Source organism: Lynx canadensis, chromosome C2 (genome assembly GCF_007474595.2).
Source record: "Lynx canadensis isolate LIC74 chromosome C2, mLynCan4.pri.v2, whole genome shotgun sequence".
NCBI classification, from domain to species: Eukaryota; Metazoa; Chordata; class Mammalia; order Carnivora; family Felidae; genus Lynx; species Lynx canadensis.
The window spans coordinates 52,161,914-52,180,151 of record NC_044311.2 but is presented as its reverse complement, the minus strand read 5'-3'; the positions used below and the strand labels follow the sequence as shown (position 1 = coordinate 52,180,151).

At 36.6% G+C, this 18,238-nt stretch overlaps 1 protein-coding gene across 1 annotated transcript in view; it reads right to left on the bottom strand.

Annotated features, from left to right (window-relative positions):
• The window catches only part of RSRC1 (arginine and serine rich coiled-coil 1), a 251,919-nt gene that overhangs the window by 233,188 nt on the left and 493 nt on the right, over window positions 1–18,238 (bottom strand). Inside the window, exons 2-3 of the mRNA XM_032594683.1 lie at window positions 8,437–8,632; window positions 7,537–7,662 (exon numbers count right to left, since the gene is read on the bottom strand). Coding sequence (XP_032450574.1) covers window positions 7,537–7,662; window positions 8,437–8,630 — 320 coding nt within the window. The 5' untranslated portion in view covers window positions 8,631–8,632. The remainder of the gene's footprint in view (window positions 1–7,536; window positions 7,663–8,436; window positions 8,633–18,238) is intronic.

Genomic DNA, 18,238 nt, shown 5'->3' with positions numbered 1-18,238 from the left:
AATGAAACTGGACCACTTTCTTACACTATGTACAAAAATAAAAAATTACTCAAAATGTATTAAAAACCTAAATGTGAGACCTGAAACCATAAAACTCCTACAAGAAAACACAGGCAATAATCTGACATCAGCCTTAGCAATATTTTTCTAGATATGTCTCTTCAGGCAAGGGAAACAAAAGCAAAAATAAACTTTTGGGAATACACCAAAATACAAAGCTTTTGCACTGTGAAGGAAACCATCAACAAACAGAAACCTACTGAATGAGAGAAGATATTTGCAAATAATATATTTGGTAAGAGGTAATATTCAAAATCTACAAAGAACTTTTATAACTCAACACCAAAAAAAAAACCCACAAATAATCCAATTAAAAAATGAGCAGAAGACTCAAATAGATAGTTTTCTAAAAAAGAAGATATACAGATGGCCAACAGACACATGAAAAGATGCTCAAAATCACTAATCATTAGAGAAATGCAAATCAAAACCACATTAAGATATCACTTCACACCTGGTCAGAATGGCCAGAATCAAAAAGACGAGAAATAAGTGTTGGCAAGGATGCAGAGAAAAGGAAACCCTCATGCACTGTGGCTGGGGATGCAAACTGGTGCAGTCACTGTGGAAAACTGTATGCTATTGCCTCAAAAAATTAAAAATAAAAATACTATGCATATGTAGATTTATACACATATATACATACACACAATAGAGTATTGCTCAGCCATAAAAAAAGAATGAGATCTTGCCATTTGCAAGACGTAGATAGTATTATGCTAAGTGAAATAAGTCAAAGACAAATACCATATGAGAAGTGGGAGATACAGGTGGAATGAATATTTCACAGGGATGAGAGGTATAGCATAGGGAACACAGTGAACAGTACTGTAATAGCACTGTATAGTGACAAATGAAAGATAACATTTGTGGTGAACTTAGCAGAACACATAACTTGTCAAATCACTATGTTGTACACTAATGTAACATGGTATGTAAAAACACACACACACTACTTTGTAAAGGAAAAGGCACAACAAATGCTGAGGTAATAAAAAAAAAGAAGAAGAAGAAATGGGCAAGATTTATCTGACAAAAACTTTAAAACACTCCTGAATTATAAAAAACCTACAACAAATGAAAAACCATCCCTTTCCTCTTAGAACAACTCAACATGATAAAGATGTCAGGTCTCCATAATTCATAAGTTTAATAAAATCTCAATAAAGACACCAAAAGCTTTTTTAATGGACCTAAATGAGTTAATTTCAAAGTTTGTGTGAAAAAAATAGGCAGTTCACATGGAAGTAATAGCCAGGAGAACACTGAAAATGAAAAGTTAAAAGTCAAAGGAGGACTTAGCCCTATCCAACATTAAAGTATACTATACAGTTTCTATACTTAGCAGTGTGGTACCAGCGCATAAATGAACAAGCAGGCTGCTGGAATATGCATAAAGTCAAAGAAAAAAAAAAGACCTAAGTAGTAATGAAATTTACTACATCAATAAAAGGGGTATTCACAAATCACTGGGGCAAAGATGGACTTTTTAATAAATGGTGATGTGACAACAGCCAACTGAAAAAAGAAAACAATAGATCCTGGGGATGCAACCTGGTGCAGCCATTCTGGAAAACAGTATGGAGGTTCCTCAAAAAACTAAAAATAGAACTACCCTACGACCCAGCAATGGCACTACTAGGCATTTATCCAAGGGATACAGGTGTGTTGTTTCAAAGGGACACATGCACTGCCATGTTTATAGCAGCTCTATCAACAATAGCCAAAGTATATGGAAAGAGCCCAAATGTCCATCAATGGATGAGTGGATAAAGAAGATGTGGTGTATGTATACAATGGAGTACTACTCGGCAATCAAAAAGAATGAAATGTTGTCATTTGCAACTACATGGATGGAACTGGAGGGTATTATGCTAAGTGAAATTAGTCAGAGAAAGACAAAAATCATATAACTTCACTCATATAAGGACTTCAAGAGACAAAACAGATGAACATAAGGGAAGGGAAACAAAAATTATATAAAAACGGAGGGGGACAAAACAGAAGAGACTCATAAATATGGAGAACAAACTGAGGGTTATGGGAGGGGTTGTGGGAGGGGGGGATGGGCTAAATGGGTAAGGGGCACTAAGGAATCTACTCCTGAAATCATTGTTGCACTATATGCAAACTAATTTGGATGTAAATTAAAAAAATAATAATAAAACAAATTAAAATTAAAATAAATAAATAAATAAATAAAAACAATAGATCCATACCTCATATCATTGACAAGAACAAATCCAAATATATAAAAGACATAAATGTAAAAAATGAAATAAACAAGACAAATCAGTGAACTCCTATCTGGGTATAAGGAATGAATTTCTCTATATTCTGAATGTAAGGAAAGATGCATTGAGAGAAGAGTGATAAATCTGACCACATAAAAACGCTTCTGCATGGCCAAGAAGTAGCATGAACAAAATCAAAAGACAACTGAAAGACTAAGAGAAAATATTTGCCATATGTATTACAGCTAAAGGGTTGATTATCTAGTAACTCTTTAAAATTAAAGGAAAAAAATATCAAAAACCCAAAAGACATGAAAAGAAAATTTGCACACAAAAAAGACAGAAAAATAGCCCTCAAAAATAAAAAAAGATGTTCAACACTTATGATAAAAAGAAATGAAAACCAAAACTACATTACAATACCATTTTTCATTTATCACACTGGCAAATATTTAAACATGCCAACATATTCTATTGATGAGGCTGTTGGGAAACAGGACTCTTACATACTACTGACAGTTTTATTTACTCATTCTATGAGAGAGAGAGAGAGAGAGAGAGAGAGAGAGAGAGCGAGCTCGGGGCAGGGGGGAAGGACAGAGAGAGACAGAGAAACCCAAGCAGCCTTCTCACTGTCAGCCCAGAGCCCAACGCGTGGCTTAAACCCATGAACTACCCACAAACCGCAAGATTATGACCTGAGCCAAAATCAGACACTTAACTGACTGAGCCAGCCAGGCACCCCAGGATTTTAGCAATTTCTATCAAAACTACAAACTTATTTATCTTTTCATCTGGCAATCCTATTTGTAGGAGTTTCCCCTAAAAATATACCTCCAACAATATAAAAATTTTCATGTACAAGGTTGTCTATGGCAGCTTTTTAGTAACTGCAAAATATAGGAAGTATCCTTAATGTCCATATGTAGAAGATAGGCTAAACAAATTATGATAGAGCCACACAATGAGCAACTAAGCAGCCATGAAAAAATGAGTAAGATTACTATTAAGTGACATGGAGTGCTTTCCAAGATATACTAGTAAACAAAAAGACCAAAGTACAAAAGAATATCTCTAGTATACCATGGATATACTACCACTTAGTTTAAAAACAAACAGAGGAGTAGTGCCTGTATAGCTCAGTCAGTTAAGCACCCAACTCTTGGTTTCAGTTCAGGTCATGATTCAAGGGTCGTGGAATTGAGCCCGGCATTGGGCTCCACACCGACCATGGAACCTGCTTAAGATTCTCTGTTCCTCTCCCTCTGCCCCTTCCCTGTCTCAGGCATGCGACTTACACACATGCACACACACTCTCTTGGTCTCTCTCTTTAAAAAAAAAAAAAAAAGTAAAACCTAAAATACAAATAGAATTAGTTACCTATGGAGTGGTTAGAAACCAGATACAAGGGGGGCGCCTGGGTGGCGCAGTCGGTTGAGCGTCCGACTTCAGCCAGGTCACGATCTCGCGGTCCGTGAGTTCGAGCCCCGCGTCAGGCTCTGGGCTGATGGCTCAGAGCCTGGAGCCTGTTTCCGATTCTGTGTCTCCCTCTCTCTCTGCCCCTCCCCTGTTCATGCTCTGTCTCTCTCTGTCCCAAAAATAAATAAAAAAACGTTGAAAAAAAAAATTTAAAAAAGAAACCAGATACAAGGGAGAAAGGGGAGTGGTATTTCTCTGCATATGCCTTTTTAGTATAGTACTATCTGTTAGAACCATATTAATATTTCACATACTAAAAGAAAGGGAGAGACAAAATTTTAAAATTTAGCGGGATAAAAAAACTTGAAATATAAATAAAAACAAACAAATCTACCTCTTTGAAGAAACTAACCATAATGAAGTGGGGAAGAGAACTATATACCCCCACAGTAAAGATAAAAAGTAGCATAAAAAATATTAACCCTAGTTTGTAAGTTTGTTTTTTTACAGTGGTATGTATCAGCAATTCTAAAAGTACTATTCTGGAATGAGGAAATAAATAAACATACAGTGAATAACAGGAGCAGATCCCTCACTGTCGCAAAAGGAAGTGAAATATGTCACAACTTGAATATTTTGAGAACATAAAAATTATATCAAAAAGCTGGGGTGCCTGGGTAGCTCAGTCAGTTAAGCGTCTGACTTCGGCTCAGGTCATGATCTCAGTTTGTGAGTTTGAGCCCCACATAGGGCTTGCTGCTGTCAGTGCAGAACTTGCTTCAAATCCTCTGCCCACACCCCCACTCTCACATACTTTCTCTCTCAAAAATAAACAAACATTAAAAACAATTATATTAAAAAGCATAATCACCTAATTACTCTGTAACTCATCCATGGAAACCACAACAAACTTCACATATTTGACTTCCCCCTGCCATCCCTCAGAACATGCTTCATCTTTCAATTATTTTTTACATGTGTAACAAGTTTTCTGGAAGTATCTGACTTACCATGACTGAAATCACTCATTTCTATTAAAAAGCACAGAAATCATTAACAACACACCTTTGCTTTAGAATCGTATTTTTTTCTTTGAAAAACTGACTACTTTCATCTTTTCTGTTTAAAATATAGCCTTGATTACCCATGCTGTTCAAGGAATGAGTTGTTCAATTTTCTTGTTAAACCAAGATTAAACTCATTTAGTTCAAATATTTTGAAAAATTCTTAAAATATATTCTTAAAATAGTATGTGCATAGGACATAGATAATGTACTTTCTCAAAATTTAAGACTTTTCAGTGACTCCAGATTATTTAGTTATTATAGTTAAATGCCAAAGTGTCAATCCAAGAGGCTGAAAAGTTGTCCTGAATAAACCTCTGAACTTGTTTTCTGATATACAAAATAAAGGTATTACGATGCATGATACCCTGATTGAGTTACAAAACTCAAATTACTAAATGCATATGTGCTAGATATTTGTGGTTGACTAGACATCACTGCTATTGTTTTTAAGTCTTCCTTGCATTGCAAAGGAAATTAACATTTCCAGACCCCCCTTTGGAGATAGGTGTAGGTAGATAATTGGGCAGAAAAACACCTTCCAGGTGAATGGTTTCTTGAGAGCCACCCACTTTGGTGCTGCCAACTGAGAGAGTACTTAAAATTTCCAGTGACTTCTGAGCAAACAACCAGCTGCCATGCTTCAAGCTAAAATAATCAGTGACAGTTCTCCTAATTCCCTGAATCCTTCCAAAGGTTACAAAAGTTTCTTATGTTAAAACCCTAATGCTGGGGTGCCTGGGTGGCGCAGTCGGTTAAGCGTCCGACTTCAGCCAGGTCACGATCTCGCGGTCTGGGAGTTCGAGCCCCGCGTCGGGCTCTGGGCTGATGGCTCAGAGCCTGGAGCCTGTTTCTGATTCTGTGTCTCCCTCTCTCTCTGCCCCTCCCCCGTTCATGCTCTGTCTCTCTCTGTCCCAAAAATAAATAAACGTTGAAAAAAAAAAAAAATTAAAAAAAAAAAACCCTAATGCTTAAAAATCAAACTCTAAATGACTGATGCACGTGAAAATATATGGAAGTATATGTGAAAATATAAACTAAAAAAGACCATAAAAAACATGAATTATTATTTTTGTTCCCAATGATGGGAAATTTCAATTGAAGCTGTTTTCTGGTAATCAGACTCTTTTTAGACAAATCAATACATCCAAAAAAACAGCTTTCCTTCTCCAAATCAATAAAACAATAAAACTTTTTCTTGCTACAAAACCCAGCTCTCTACCTAACTTCATTTCCCCATTTAATCATTCATTCAAATCAAGACATGTTTACCAAGCAAGGCATTTTGCTAGGTAATAAGAGGGTGCCACTGCAAGAGTTTACAATATGTGAGAATAACAAAAACATAATATTCAAAATAGAATTGTTACAAATCAGGAACCACAGGTGATGGTGGGTCAAGAAAGGAGGGATTAAATTTAACTTGGGAGTGAAAAGGTAAAAAAATCAAAAAAGGACTGAGAAATAATTAAAGGTTAAATAGAACCAAGCATTAAAGGATAGAAAGATTTCTCAAAATAAAGATATGCAAGAAAGCCGAAGAGCATACTCAAAGAAACAAAGCTAGCAACTCAGGGACATGTATGAAAAAAAAGGTATGTAACACAAGGTGGCTTATCCATAGAGTATAACAGAGGAGAAGAGGCTGAGGGCAAATAACACAAGGCCAGAAAGCTAAATATTTGAACTTTACTGCTATTAACCAACTTCAGATTCATACAACTAACAAAATTTCATGCCTAGATAACAGAACCAGGCTGTTAATATATCCCTAAAACTAGAGCCTAATAGTAGTATGAAGAACTAAGCAGAGAAAAGAAAATGATCTGCCTAAAATGCTGTTTTTATCCTAACATTCTTCTGCTCAAAAACCTTCAATAATTTCTGAATGCCTATTTTTATCAAGTCTGTCAATACCATAGTCCCCATCCTACTTAACCAAATTTTCTACCATTGCCCAAATGTACAACTGTCTCCAGACAGGCTATTCTCTGTATTATTGGCCCTTGAGCACAGCCAGAAAACACAGGTGGAATATTAGACTGTGTATTAATGTATTAGTCTAGCTGTGTATTAGTCTGTTCCAACTGCTATAACAAACTAATGTCCAGCAGACTGGACAGCTTAAACAACAGAAATTTATTTCTCACAGTTCTGGAGGCTATTATAATTCTAAAATGAAGATGCCAGCTAATTTGGTTACTGGTAAGGGCTGTCTTCCTGGCTTATAAATATCCACCCTTTCACTGTGTCTTCACGTGGCCTTTCCTCTGAGTGCATACTCAGAGAGGAGAAAAAGATCTCTCTCTTCCTCTTCTTTTAAGGCCATGTGAAGATACATGTAACCCTACAGGATTAAGCTCTACCCTATGACCTCATTTAACCTTAATTACCTCCATAAAGACCCTTTCTTCAAATATAGCTATGTTGAGGGTTAGGGCATCAATATACGAATTTACGGGAGACACAAACTCATTCTATAACACACTGAGGCAAGATCTTGAAAAATTCTAGCTTCTTCTCTTACATTCTTCAAAAATGTCCTCCATCGTGTGAAAAAGCCCTGTCCTGCCTACTAGAGAATGAGAAGCCAGTGAGGATGAGTGACCCCAGGTGAAATTAGCAGAACCGTCAGCTGAGCTCAGTCAAAATCATAAAATCATGAGAACATAAATGATTGTTGCTTTAGATCACTAAATTTGGAAACAGTCTGTTACAAATAGCTTTGTAACAGCGATAAATATCTACTACAGCATACCTTCTTGTTCTGCTTTTTGACCTAGATCTCTGAACTCTATAGGATTTCCCTCGACCCCTTGAACGACTTCGACTTCGTTTTCTTCGAGAGCCATACGAAGAGCTACTGCTTGATCGATGCCTGCGTCTGAAATAAAATATAATCAAGTGTCATTGCTATAAAAAAATTTTTACAGGCATTAGACAGAAATCTTCTAGATTCTAAATAATCATCTCATTTTTACTACTTCTCACTCTTTCCTAGAAGCAAATAGAGATAAAATGTTATTCCTCTTTAACAGTCAGATGACTGATGCATAGTTTAGTGATTGGATCCAGCTACTAATTAACACGTTAGGGGTCCTCAGCAGTATACAATCCTTCCAAATATTATCAGACGATATTTCATGAGAACTACACCAGTTTATATCTACATGTCTACAAAGAACAGACAAAGGACAGACACTAGACCCATGGATTGGGCCTGGCAAAAAGGAAAACCTTTGGGAGAATGAGGGGTTGGGCCAAATGGGTGAAAGGGAAAGGGAGATACAGGCTTCCAGTCATGAAACAAGTAAGGCACAGGAATAAAAAGCAGAGCATAAGGAATATAGTCAATGATATTACAATACCAATGTAATGGAACAGAGGGTAGCTATACTTGTGGTGAACACAGAATAATGCATAAACCTATCAAGTCACAAAATTGTACACCTGAAACTAATGTAGCATACTCAAAAATAAAAACTAAAAAAAATTTTTTAAAACTTTTGGGTTGGCACTTAACCCTCATAAACACATAACTTCTAAAAGAAAAAATGTTTTACCCAAAAAAATTGAAAGTTTTTTTGACCCAAAAAAACATATGAATACTAAAGAATGCTACTCTCATTACTAAATAAGTAAAAATTATAAAAATTACCTTCTATCATATGAATGAGAGCGAGGCTGAAGATCTCTGGACCAAGATCTTGACTTTGACCTTGATTTCCTTCCACCTTTCTTTCGGCTATATGTTCTACTATCTGAAGAACTACTTGAAGATGACCGTCTACGGTGTTTCTTTTTTCTCTTGCTTCTGCTTTCTTCTTCAGTATCTGATGACCGGCGTCCCATTTCTGTAAGTGTAAATTCAAAGAAAATTTTTTCTAGCATAATGGCACAATGGATGAAATTTAACATAATAATATTTGTAGAACTTTGTAAAAATTTAAAAAGTCATGGGGCGCCTGGGTGGCGCAGTCGGTTAAGCGTCCGACTTCAGCCAGGTCACGATCTTGCGGTCCGGGAGTTCGAGCCCCTCGTGGGGCTCTGGGCTGATGGCTCAGAGCCTAGAGCCTGTTTCCGATTCTGTGTCTCCCTCTCTCTCTGCCCCTCCCCCGTTCATGCTCTGTCTCTCTCTGTCCCAAAAATAAATAAACGTTGTACCTGGCACTTTGACAAGACATGAGAAGTAGCTCTAGTATAGTCTTCAAGAATTATCAATTGTTTTTACAATTTATGAACAATTTAAATTTGTCCATAATTTTTTCAAAACTCTCTCTAAAGAGTCAATTCTGAGAACGGGATACGAATATAAATTATTATAAATTTTCTTATATTTTAAGTTGCACTTAGCATCAATTATATGCTATCTGAGTTAGGGATCAACCATTAATCCTTGCACATTCACTAAAGATAAAAAATATTTTACTACCTTTTATAGTTACATTTTTCTAACTAAAAATACTAAATTTTTAAATAGATAAAACCTCATTAGTTATCAACAAAGTACAAACTGAAACAATGCAAAGTACTAACGTTGATGAGGTTATTGTTAAGTCAGTCAACTCTGCATACTGCTAATTCCTATATAAAGTGATGGTATAAATCCTTCTAGAATGCAATTAAGCAATAAAAAAAAAAAAGAGTCATTAAAATGTTGATTTTTTGACAAAGCAATCCTACTTCTAAGAATATATCTGCAAAGTTTTTCTTAAAAGGAAGATATATTCATGAAGATATTCATTATAGCATTATTAAAACCATATCTCCAGAGACTATACTTTAACAAAATATGTACATATGAGTAAGAGCAAAAATGAAAATAATTGATAATATTTAAGCAATGAAACTGGGTAATTGTTTTTATTTTACACTATTTTCTATATGGCTATAGTAATGTTTGTATATTTAGTAAGCAAAGGAGAAAAAAATACAGAAATACAACTTTTTTATTCTTAAGAATTAACTTAGGGGCGCCTGGGTGGCTTGGTTGGTTAAGCGTCCGACTTCGGGACTTTGGCTCAGGTCATGATCTCACGGCCCGTGAGTTCGAGCCCCGCGTCGGGCTCTGTGCTGACCGCTCAGAGCCTGCAGCCTGTTTCAGATTCTGTGTCTCCCTCTGTCTCTGCCCCTCCCCTGTTCATGCTCTGTCTCTCTCTGTCTCAAAAATAAATAAACGTTGGGAAAAAAAAAATAATTAAAAAAAATAAAATAAAAAAAAGAATTAACTTAGTTGAGGGGCGCCTGGGTGGCTCAGTCGGTTGGGCATTCAACTTCTGGCCCAGATCACGATCCCGCACTTTGCGGGATCAAGCTCCACATCGGGCTCTGTGCTCACAGCTCAGAGCCTGGAGCCTGCTTCAGATTCTGTGTCTCCCTCTCTCTCTGCCCCTCCCTTGCTTGCACTCTGTCTCTCTGTCTCCCAAAAATAAATAAATATTTTTTAAAAATTAAAAAATAAAAAAACAATTAACTTAGTTGAGGGGCACCTGGGTGGCTCAGTCAGTTAAGGTTCCGACTTTGGCTCAGGTCATGATCTCACAGTTCGTGAGTTCGAGCCCCACGTCGGGCTCTGTGCTGTCAGCTCAGTGCCTGGAGCCTGCTTCAGATTCTGTGTCTCCCTTTCTCTCTGCCTCTCCCCGACTCACACTCTGTCTCTGTCTCTCAAAAATTAATAAATGTTAAAAAAATTAAAGAATTAACTTAGTTGATAAGAAGCTTCCTGTCTTAAAGTCAGCCTTTAGTCTCACACACAATCTCATTTATTTTACTAAAATAGTTATTAGCTATCTTTCAGTGTCACATAAAAACAAGATCCATCCTATGTGATGGTTAAGATAAATAGTTAATGGAGCAGATAAATAAATCTCATAATTCCCTTTAATATTTATTCAAAATAAGTTAATAACATTACTATGAACAAAGCACTGTGTTAAATTACAGCTTTGTTTTCAGAATGGTCAGGAAAGCCATCCCCTCCCTGACTCTAACACAATACCACCTGAAAGTTGAAAATCACAATACCACTTGAAAATCGCTGTCAGGACTAATTCAAAACATCAAGCTATTTACCTAGGGCCAGAATTAGACTTTAAATATAGTTCTGAACCTCCAAGTTGTTCATAGTTCTAGTATTTTACAGTTAAAATATTGGGAAGACTTGGTTTTGAAACTTTCAGTAAATCACTTGTAAATCAAAGCCAGTTTCCTCACTGAAAAATGAAATTGCACTGGCTAACGATCATGACCCTTTCCAGCTTCCAAATACTATAATTATGAAAGTATACATATATAGACCGTATAAATGTACGTATATACACACTTAAATATCCACATATATATACCCATTATATATAACATGTAACCACGTCTGTGTGTGTATGTGTATTTTCACTAAAGAATGTTACATAATTGCATGATAACAATCACCTAAGTCTTCCTATTTCCTGTTTTTTTTTTCTTGTTTTCATCTTTAGACAGTTAATGACGTTTCTTTGCCCACAAATAACCATTTAAATTAAGATGAGTTTTTATGATAATCTTATCTGGTTAAAAAAATACTAAAATGAGCGTGAAAGGATAAAGAAGTACAAATTCACAAGGATAAAGAGGCTGAAGAGAAAACAACAGGAACAGTAGACAAGATATGTCAATACATTTTTAGCAAATGAAAACCAGATGGAGAATTTAGAGCTAAGAAAGTTGAATACCAAGCAACTGCAGAGAATTCCAACAAGAGAAAGGCCAATTCACGTAGCAAAAATCAGAAAGGGTCAAGAATTTGAGACACCAGATACCAGAGCAGGCACAATGGGTCATGAGACTAACATACAGAGAATTAGTTGAAAATGTAAAAGAAGTAATCTCCCAGGTCCTCCCCCATCCAAACCAGATAAGTAACTACTCCTCTCCAGTCCCAGCAGGAAAGATGGTTTACTTTAGGAAAATGATGAAACAATGAAGCACCAGGTCCAGGGTAAAAGAGGGCAGAAAGATGCTAAACTTAAAGATGCCAAAGTTAAAGGAAAATGAAGGTTTATAATCTAATGGTAAATACTGCAGCACTCTGTGTACTTGGATCCAAGAATTCTGGCAGAAGATTCTTTACAAAAACTGATAGGTAGCCAAAAAAAGGTAAATAAATATTTGAAGGTCCTCTGAAAAAAAGGCCAGGCCCTTACCCAATCACCCTTTAACCAAACCCACCAGTTAACAAGTCCAAACCTTAAACGATAAACTTTTCTCTGTAACCTTTTTTGTTGTTAACCTTTTAGTTAACAAGAATAGGAGGAACATCCAAAGAACAGGAAAGCTTGAAATTCAAACAAATGATAATTTGTAATAAAAAATACAATAGTGTAGGGGCTCCTGGGTGGCTCAGCTGGTTGAGCGTCAGACTCTTGATTTCCACTCAGGTCATAATCCCAGGGTCATGGGAAGGATCCCAGCATAGGGCTGGAGCCTACGTAAGATTCTCTTTCTCTCTCCCCCTTTGCCCCTCTCCCCTGCTCATGTGCACACATGCTCTCACTCTGTGTCTAAAATAAAAACAACAACAACAAAAACAAATCAATAGGGTTAGAAGATAAGGTCAAAAGACTTGAAGAAAGTAGAAAGAAAAAGAAAAAATAGGAGGTAGGTGCCTGGCTGGCTCAGTCTGCAGGGCATGTGACTCAATCTCAGGGTTTTAAGTTTGAGTCCCACACTGGATGTAGAAATTACTTAAAAATAAATTATTAAAGGGGCGCCTGGGTGGCCCAGTCGGTTGAGTGTCCAACTTCGGTTCAGGTCATGATCTAGCAGTTCGTGGGTTCAAGCCCCACGTTGGGCTCTGTGTGGACAGCTCACAGCCTGGAGCCTGCTTCGGATTCTGTGTCTCCCTCCCTCTGCCCCTTCTCCGCTCATGCTCTCTCTCTGTCTCTCAAAAATGAATAAACGTTAAAAAAATTAAAAAAAAAAAAAGGAAATAAAAGAGGATCAATCCAGAAAGTTGGATATCCAATGAATATGCATTCCATAAAAAAAAAAAAAAAAGGAGGGGGAGAAAAGAGATAAAAATATCCAAAGAATAATTCAAAAGAATTTCCAGAATTGAAAGACATTGCTTTAAATCCCCAGGACAATGAAGTAATAAAAGACATACACCAGATATATCTCAGAAAAATTCAGACACCAGCCATATATAGAAGATCCTAGAAACTTCCAAAGAGAAATAAATGGGGGGAATCACAAAGGGCTTCTCAACAGCAACACAGAAAACAAAAAGCACTTGCCTTCACAAATCTAAGTGAAAATGATTTTCAACCTGTCTATATTAAGACCCAATCACTGATGTAATAACAGATCAGAATAAAGACACTTTCAAATATGCAGTCTCAAAACTATACCTTGCACTCACCCTTTCTTAGGAAGCTACTAAACGATGTGCTCCACCAAAAGTAGAGAGTAAACCAACAAAGATGACCCAGATTCAAGAAAAAAAAAAGAAAAAAAAAAAAAAATCTAACACTAGACACAGGTGAAAAGTCCCAGGATGATTACAGGCCTAGGTATAAGAGATATATCAATGAGCAAGTGACAAAAACCCTTGCCCACTATAATAGCAATTCTCAAAATGGAGTTAGTAGACCTTTGCAGGTCCCTAAGACCCTTTCAGGGATCCAAGAAGTCAAAACTATTTTCATTATAATATTGAAACATGATTTCCCTTTTTCACTGTGTTGACTTTTGCACTGATGATGTAAATAAAAGCAATAGTAGGCAAAACTGCTGGAGCCTTAACAAGAATCAAGGCAATGGCATCCAATTGTACTAGTAGTAGTCATTATATTCTTCACTGCAACACACAGTTTAAAAAAAAATTTTTAAGGCAGTTTCACGTAAGAATGTCCTTGATAAAGCAGTAAAAATCATTAATTTCATTAAATTTCAGGGATGCCTGGGTGGCTCAGCCAGTTGAGTGTCTGACTTCAGCTCAGGTCATGATCTCACAGTTCGTGGGTTCGAGCCCTTCATCAAGCTCTGTGCTGACAGTTCAGAGCCTGGAGCCTGCTTTGGATTCTGTTTCCCTTTCTCTCTGCCCCTCCCCTACTTGCACTCTGTCTCTGTCTCTATCAAAAATAAATAAACATTACAAAAAATTTAAATTTCAACCCTTGAGCACACATCTTTTTAATATTCTGTATGATGAAATGGGAAATACACTTACCTGCTGCTGCATACTAAAGAATAATGGATACCTTGAGAACAAGCATTTGTACAAATGAATTTCAAATTGAACTAGCTTTTGTCATGAAACACCAGTGTTTTTTTTGTTTTTTTTTTTAATTTCTTTTTCAACGTTTATTTATTTTTGCCACAGAGAGAGACAGAGCATGAACGGGGGAGGGGCAGAGAGAGAGGGAGACACAGAATCGGAAACAGGCTCTAGGCTCTGAGCCATCAGCCCAGAGCCCCACGAGGGGCTCGAACTCCCGGACCGCGAGATCGTGACCTGGCTGAAGTCGGACGCTTAACCGACTGCGCCACCCAGGCACCCCGAAACACCAGTTTTTAAAAAGTTTACTAGAGAATGTGCGAGCAGCGTGCATGAGCAGGGAGAGCAAGAGGGAGAGAGAATCCCAAGCAGGTTCTGTGCTGTCAGCACAGAGCCTGACATGGGACTCAATCTCACCAACTGTGGGATCATGACCTCAGCCAAAACCAAGAGTCAGACGCTTAACCAATTAAAGCCACCCAGGTGCCCTAAAACACTATTTTTAAAAAAACTAACCATGATTATTCAGACTTGAGTATTTGGCAGACATCTTCCCAGAAACGAACGAAGAGCCTTTCACTTCAAGGAAAACTGACATTTGTTGCCAACGATAAAATTTTAGCTCTCAAGCAAAAATTAGAATTTTGGACTTGTATCCACCAAGAGAGACTGACAGCTTCCCAGTTACTAAAGATTTCTCTGATGAGATCAGTAGTGATATTAACAAAAGTGAATTTTTAAAAATTACATAATAAGGTAAAAATCTAGAAAATATGCATAACTCAGTGAACCATTATTTTCCCAAAGGCCCACTCATGATGTCACAGAATCCATGACAAAAATCCACTCACAGTGTAAGACAAACCAAAAGATTTTAATGTAAGTCATTGATATGGCTTCAAATATCAGATTGCAACCAACCTTAAGGAAACTACTACTTGTCAGGGTGCCTGGGTGGCTCAGTCGGTTGAGAGTCTGGCTTTTGGTTTTGGCTCAGATCATGATCTCACAGTTCGTGACTCTGAACCCCACCCCACACCAGGCTCCACACTGACAGTGCAGAGCCTGCTTAGGATCTTCTCTCTCAAAGTGAATAAATAAACTTTAAAAAAAAAAAAAGAAAGAAAAGAAAGAAAAAAGAAACTACTACTTTTCATGTTTTGGTGTGGTATCAAAGAAGTAATTATCTGAAAAGGCTATTAAAATACTTATTTTTCAAATACCATATCTTTGTGAATCCAAATTTTCTCCCTATACGTTAATCATAACAACTCATCACAACAGACTAAATGCAGAAGCAGATGTTAAGAATACAACTGTCTTCTATTAAGCCAGACATGAGAGATTTGAAAAATGGAAAATAATGCCACTTTTCTCACTAAGTTTGTTTTGGAAAATAGTTATTTTTCATATCAAATGTGTTATTTGTTACCATGTAATGGGCTTATTATTTTTATGTGGATTAACACTTCAAAATTTTCTAATTTAATTACTAGTAAGGCAATATTTATAGATACAGCCCACATAGACAAAAGTTCTTGGGGTTCACCATAATTTTCAAGGGTATAAAGGAATCCAGGGTATGTGGGTGGCTCAATCAGTACAGCATCTGACTCTTGATACCAAGGTCATGAGTTCAAGCCCCACGTTGGGCATGGAGCCTACTTAAACAAATAAATAGAGTTGTAAAGGAATCCTAAAACTAGAAAGTTTGCCATTCTCCACTCTTGCCCAGCTTATTAAGTCCCTATGTAAGGCATAAAGAAGTAGAAAGAACATGACACAGATCTAATTATGTACCTTGCTGTTGACTGGAAAAAAAAGAAAGAGAATAGGAGGTGGGTATAAATTTTCCTTTAATTTCAAACAACGTAATGCACCCCAGTAGAAGAATGATTACATTTAACCCAGAAAAGTTACTGAAAGATACAAAATCCTTCCTTAGAGGAACTAAGTAAAAGAAAGTTCAAAAACCATGTCACAAAACTATGAATGTATTTTCAAATAACACATTTACATTTCAGAAAAATTCCACTGAAGTATAATTAATCAAGAGATATCAAAAGCCACTATATTTCTTTATTACAGTTAGCTTCAAATATTTATTCAGAAAAAGTGAACACTAAAAGCAAATAAGAGAGATCCACAAATTGTCTTCTCTATCAATGACAGGTTCTGAAATCGTACTCACCACCCTAGATACATACTTACCTCTGGATTTTCATCTCATTGGCATATAATTGAAAATACTTACTCATGAGTACTTACTTACTCACGTTACACACTCCTAGTAAGAAAGAATTCTTTATACTTAACTCTGTCATTAAGGTACAGTACATGTACAACACATTAATAACTCTGATAAGGGCAACAATGAATTGAGCAGAGATCTTTAAGAGTCCCACAAGCTAACAATTTTTCAATCTATCTGTAAACAGAAAAGGCAAGTACAGGAACAGAACTCATACAGCTCTTGGTTTTCTGTCCTCCCTCTATTTTCTAGTACTTCCTGGTTGTAGTCTCTTGGTTGTAAACCTTACCCAAATACTCCCACTACAGAACTGAAACCAGGACAGGTAAGGGCTACAGCAGGACATCAATTCACAAAAACATCTCATTGTAAAGTTTAAGTGACTAATTGAAGATGTGAAGCCAAGATGTGCTCATTCAAAAGACAGCTCAAGGCATACACAAATAGTTCCTTTGTCTAGTTATTAAAAAAAGTACAAAAAGCAATTAACCTTTCTCAGAAAACATGCAGTTAGAACAAAGATTCCTAGAGGATATGACAATTTATTTCTCCACTACTCATTCATTAGTATATCAATCTTTTTTATCTTGGACACATGGCAAAAAAAAAAAAAAAAAAAAAAAAAAAAAAAAAAAAAAAAAAAAGAACAGGCATGTCAATGGGAAATCCACCTCAAAGAGGTAAAGTAAAAAAAAGTAAAAATATCATTTTAACATAGGAAGAAATCTGTAAACAAGTACAGAATCATGCAAAACCAGTGAAAAAACTGAGGTAAAATTCTAATTTGATATAAGAAAGCAAAATTCAAGAGAGATACAGAATTGTCAAAACACTCCTCCATTCACAAAAAATTTGCTGACTAGCATCTTTTTTTTTTAAGTTTATTTATTTTGTAAGAGAGAGCATGAGTGGGGAAGAGGCAAAGAGAGAGCATGAGTGGGGAAAAGGCAAAGAAAGAGGGACAGAGAGAATCCCAAACAGGCTCCGTGCTGTCAGCATAGAGCCCAACTTGGGGCTCAAACCCACCAACAGTGAGATCATGACCAGGGCCAAAATCAAGAGCCAGAAGCTTAACTGACTGAATCACCCAGGCGCCCCCTAGCATCTCTTTTTTAAAAAAAACTATCAGTCATAAATATTTCTCCCCAGTGGTTTGAAAGGAAAGCAGAAAATATATCTATACATCTACTGTAACAATCTTACTACACAACTTTTCCAACTCGTAACACAACTCTTTGCTAAGAGTGGTGGAGTTGGCAAGGCCAATCAATAGCTGCCTTTATTTTTTTTTTCTATTTCCAACATTTTTAGCTCTCTTATTGAAGAACATACAGTAGTAAAGTGTTACCACTTAGCAGGAAATCTCCTTTGCCTGCAAAGAAAGTAAATACGTATAGACTCTAAAGCTGGAGGGGATACAGTTTCTCCACAAGGTTGCACCTATCATATCTGTTCAAATCCTTAAACCTGACAACTCTGCATAACTCTTTCTCTTAGAGCTTTTATGTCTAAGTCCAAAAATAACAGCTGGAATACTGTTTTGTAACGCAAAATATATTTGAATTTATTTGAATACCTAGTACCTAGTCAGCTGAAACTCTAATAGGTTAGTGGTAATTCTGAAAACGCAGTAACAAAAAATTTAGGCTTGCAATGTACATTTAAAGATATATAACCTCTGAGATAGAAATTACATTAAGGTTGACCTAAAATCATGAGCCGGCAACACGTATAAACAGTGCATTATAACCGCTCACCAAAGTAAACAGAGCTTAAGGGTAGCCATGTGCTCTTACTCTATGACCAGCAGGCCACAAATTCTGAAGTCAAAGAAATAGAAGCGAATAAGGTGAATAGATTCATATGTTAAGAAAGTTAAGTCTATTTCACCTAAGCAAGAGTGCGAGCCAGGAAGGGGGATAGACACTGAAAGAGCAGGTGCATCTAAAGTAC